This window comes from Palaemon carinicauda, chromosome 10, assembly GCF_036898095.1.
Source record: "Palaemon carinicauda isolate YSFRI2023 chromosome 10, ASM3689809v2, whole genome shotgun sequence".
In the NCBI taxonomy this organism is placed as follows: Eukaryota; Metazoa; Arthropoda; class Malacostraca; order Decapoda; family Palaemonidae; genus Palaemon; species Palaemon carinicauda.
Genome location: NC_090734.1, coordinates 124,346,146 through 124,351,145, shown reverse-complemented (window position 1 = coordinate 124,351,145; position 5,000 = coordinate 124,346,146). Strand labels below are relative to the sequence as shown.

Here is a 5,000-nt window from a genome sequence, read left to right as displayed (position 1 = left end):
CTCTATGCTCATTTGACCTTCAAAACTGATTTGAGACAATCGGATTGGACAGAAATAACGCTACAACAACTCGCTTGCTGGGTCGCTGTATAGTTATTGGTAAGCTGCTCGAAGCACATAAATAACTTCGATGCTGACAGTAGGGAATGAGGAGGGGTGGGCTTCTCTTATTTCTGTCTTTATATTTATTATTTTTATAGGGTAAGTGCTTTTATGTCTCTTCTAGATCTATTTTTCTGTAATCACAAAAAATTTTCTTTTTCTGTATCACCTCTTCATCGATGTAAAATTATATTTTTGTCCATTCCTAATGTAAAATGGAAGTGCTGTTTAAAACGGGTTAACAAGGAGATCAAATCTCTCTCTCTCTCTCTCTCTCTCTCTCTCTCTCTCTCTCTCTCTCTCTCTCTCTTTACCTAATGTTGGACACTGTGTAACTGACGATTATTACTGTTTCTTGACTTAAAAGTTCATTAGGAGAACTATTTTGTTTTTCTTAACTGAATTTTCATAAATTTTCGTCCGTTTTCTTACTTTAAATTATCTTAAAAGTTTACAATTCAAAAGATTCTTGATCAACAGTTTTAGGTAATGACAAAACGCAGTTCTAAAATTCCTGCTATCGGAAACCTATATTGAATTATATATGTATATAAATTTTTATGAAACGTTTCCCAGGCGTATTTTTTTGTATCAGCTTAACAAAAAAAAAAAAAAAAAAAAAAAGGAATATTACTGAATATTTTTACTGTAACGATATTGGCGATATTCATGGAAATCGAAATACTTTGAAGACGAGAATGAATTTGGAAAATGATGAATTTCTCTCCACAGCAGAATTCCAGAAATGGAGCAGAATGATTCAGCATTCGGCGGATTTCGTGAAATTATTCATAGAGGTGTATGTTCTAAAACATATGCATTCAAAGACTATGAAATATTTTACCCATATTCCTTTTCCCCTTAGAGGATTTGGTTCCAAAATGTGTTGACCTTCCAATATTTTGAAAAAAAAAAAAAGTGCTTAAAACGTTTCCCAAGGAAACAAGACTCAATCATTTTCCAAATAAAATTAGCCTTACATTTTTCGTCCGCTTATTTGGATTAGGCTTTTGGGATGAGGCTACTATAATAGCCTCATAAACCTTAGGGAATTGGTTACTTTAGGCAACTAGCCTCATGACCTTAATCGTGAGGCAACTGTACTAACTTCATCCCGCCCCCAACGCCCCCCCCCCCGCCAAAAAAAAAAAAAAAAAACTGTTTCCCATTGGGGTCCCCCATGATTGTCTTTATGTGAGGGGGTCTAAAAACTCATAAATGGATGGTTTGCCCCAATAATCATTGTCAGAAATGCATAAAACATAAGATAGCAAGTAGGGAAAATATATGGATCATGTATTTGGCTAGAAAATAAAGTATCATATATCTATGGTGTATATATACATATATGTGTACATATATATATATATATATATATATATATATATATATATATATATATATATATATATATATATATATATATATATACATATATATATACATATATATATATATATATATACATATATATATATATATATATATATTTACATACATAAATGTATAATATGTATAATGTATTATACATTATACATATAATACATTTATGTATGTTCATATATATATATATATATATATATATATATATATATATATATATATATATATGAACATACATAATTGTATTATATGTATAATGTATAACATGTCTTTGTTAGGGAGACCAGCAGTCTGGATAAAATTACATTAAGATGTTTGTTCTTATTTGTTACATAATAAAATATTGTCCAGTTTATAAATAACATCATCATCGCAATTAAATATTATAAGTTATGATTTCAACAAATCGAGTGTCGTAGCAAAAATGAAGGTGCCATATCACCGTTATACAATTAATCCTGTTATCATTCACGATTTTAAGAAAACACAATTCATCGTTTATATCATCCCTTAATCCTCTTATCAATCGAACTTCAAAGGCAGTGGTTTGAAATTTTACCCTCAATTATGTCTTACCTTCCTATTCCAACGATTGTTATCCAAACGGTCTGCTCTCTTAACCAGTATTATGAAAACTGACTACAGACTTTGTTTACGCCTGCCACTTGTCCTCTTCTTCGCAGGGGTTTCAAGACTGTGGGTCCCATGGTCACTATGATTTACACCATGCTCGTCGGTGACTTGCTGAGATTCGTCACTATCTACTTCGTGTTCATCATGGGATTTTCTCAAGGTGAGTAAAAAGAATGGAAAGATACGAAGGACGCATTGAACACTTGAGAGAAACAATAGAGAAGTAATAAGGAGGGAAAACATTAGGGACAGATTGAACACTTGATAGAAACTATAGAAAGGTAATAAGAAGGGAATGACATCAGAGACACATTTAACACTTGATGGAAACGATATAGAAGTAATAAGAATGGAAAGACACGAAGGACACATTGAACACTTGATAGAAACGAGAGAGAAAACTAGATATGTCCTTTCATTAACGTTATACGATGCTTTAAACTTTTAGCTTGCAACTGTGTACAGTACAACAGAGAGAGAGAGAGAGAGAGAGAGAGAGAGAGAGAGAGAGAGAGAGAGAGAGAGAGAGAGAGAGAGTTCCTAATATATATAGTCACAAAATGTTAATGTCAATCTTATTCCTCATGTGGTGACTCACTCGCAAGTTAGAAGCAAAAAGTTTCACACATTCCTTCAAGTCGATGGAATACTATTGTTCATGAATAAATGTTGTTATAGATAAGGCTAAAAGAATTAAGGAGCTTAGTTATCAGCATTATAACTCTTAAAACATCTCTGTCTAATAAATTAGTAGAAACTGATAAAATGAGATAAAAATACCATGAATTAAATCTTTGAAATTCCATCATTAGAAGATTTAGTCTCTCTCTCTCTCTCTCTCTCTCTCTCTCTCTCTCTCTCTCTCTCTCTCTCTCTCTCTCTCTGTTTTCGAATTATTGATGAATCATGAGCCACTTACTTTAAATGACATGGAACGCTTCCTATAATTGAAACTATTCCGTAAGGCATAAATTGGTTTTATGACCTTCATGTGCCCATAAACTTATCAAAATTATTAATAATTTTGTCTTCTCCCTCTAACTTCTGAAATTAATTTAATATATAGATCAATTCCCTATAACTTATATTCTAAAGCATAATTTTTCCATCCTGCAGATTCCAAGTACCAAGCCCTAAAATATCTCTTTAAGACGTCACATCAGATAATTCATGAGTCATACAGCATTCAATTAAAAAGAAATAAGTTAATTTTTCCTTTCAGCTAAGAAAAATTATTACGCATTAATTCTGAAGAAAATCCCCAGCTTTTTAACATTTTTAATCTTTTTAATTAAAAGTTAAGTAACAATGGTAACCCTATCTAAACCACCAAATAGAAAGAACGTCTCCTAGGTGAGCTTGTGATTATCTCAAATGAAAGATATTAATTCTCCTTATTGGACACTGAAATTTCCTCAACTGCATTCCTTCTAAGAGATCGTTTTTTGGAAAACTTCATAAAACTTCATCCGAAATATCTGAAAGGTTGTGGCACCGATGTAATTTTCCTTGGTGAGATAAAGTCTTTCCACGTTATTTTCCCGTAACCTGGGTTTGGGTGTTGAACCATACCTGTCTTGGTGGGATACTTGCCATGAGATTTTTTTGGCAACATAAAATAAGAATTATTTTTATCCCAAAATATTCTTTTTCTTTTCAAACTTACAATTGTTTAAAATATGTTTTGCTAGTAAAGCTCTGACTAGCTCTGACTAGGAGGCTTGCCCAAAGTACTTACATATTCAGATTATGATTTGAAACGTCATCAAACCCAATTGAGTTCTAAATTGTGAAGTGACCAAAGTGTTCCAAAATATTTTTGGTCTTTTCATATTACTGAGCCATCACCATCTGTGGGATCAAATCTCCTTTTGATAAAGTAAATAAGGTTATAACTACTTTAAGTCCGGAAAGTCTTATTTTCGCAATTAATGCTACCCTGCATTTGCTAAAAAGTAGATCAATTAGTAATGTTGCAAGCAAGAGGACACGCACCTGTTTTCATTCTATGGCTCGAGTTTCCAAGGCCTTCCCATCCCCAAATATTTTTAATTAGTGTCACAACTTCACTGTCCTTCGGCGGAGTTCGGTGGCATATTGATCTAGCTAAGCTAAGCCATCAGCAACCATTGTCTGTTCCTCCCTGGTTTTAGCTTAGGTTGAGAAGGATTTTAGCTGCTAATCATCTGCCTATGTGAATTATCTTTATGACATTGTGGTACCAGTAAAATAATGTCCCTTGTCTATGCTTTTGGATGATCTTTAAACCTTTAAATTTTTGTACTGCAGTGTGAAACAGACGGGTCTGAGTGGGTAGGAAAGTAGCCTAATTCATCCATTTTTATCCTTCTCAAACATTTCTCTCTCGACTGGCAGCATACTACGTCATCTTCAGCTCTTTCCAAAAGGGCACATCAACGTGCTCCTCCAATCCTATGCCCACGGCTGCGGAGTCAGTCATGCAGATGTTCATCATGTCCCTGGGGAACTTCGGAGACATATACTCTGCTCTGGAATGCACCGACCATGAGGTTACTGGAAAGGTGAGTTAACGTGTAATAATGTTTTTATGGGATTCGTGAATATATACCTTGGCCTGGAATTGCTCTGCCATGAGGTCACCGGAAAAAAATAGTAAATACACTTTGATGCACCAAGTGGTATATATATATGTATATATATATATATATATATATATATATACATATTTATATATATAATATATATATATATGTATATATATATATTTATATCTTATTCTTTATATATATGCATAATACATATACTGTATATATATATATATATATATATATATATATATATATATATATATATATATATATACTGTATATGTGTGTATATATTATATATATGTGCGTGTG

At 32.6% G+C, this 5,000-nt stretch overlaps 1 protein-coding gene across 1 annotated transcript in view; it reads left to right on the top strand.

The window, feature by feature from the left end:
- nan (transient receptor potential cation channel subfamily V member nanchung) overlaps positions 1–5,000 on the top strand; it is a 208,831-nt gene that overhangs the window by 193,930 nt on the left and 9,901 nt on the right. Inside the window, exons 17-18 of the mRNA XM_068381153.1 lie at positions 2,169–2,278; positions 4,495–4,661. Of these exons, the coding sequence (XP_068237254.1) occupies positions 2,169–2,278; positions 4,495–4,661 (277 nt within the window). The remainder of the gene's footprint in view (positions 1–2,168; positions 2,279–4,494; positions 4,662–5,000) is intronic.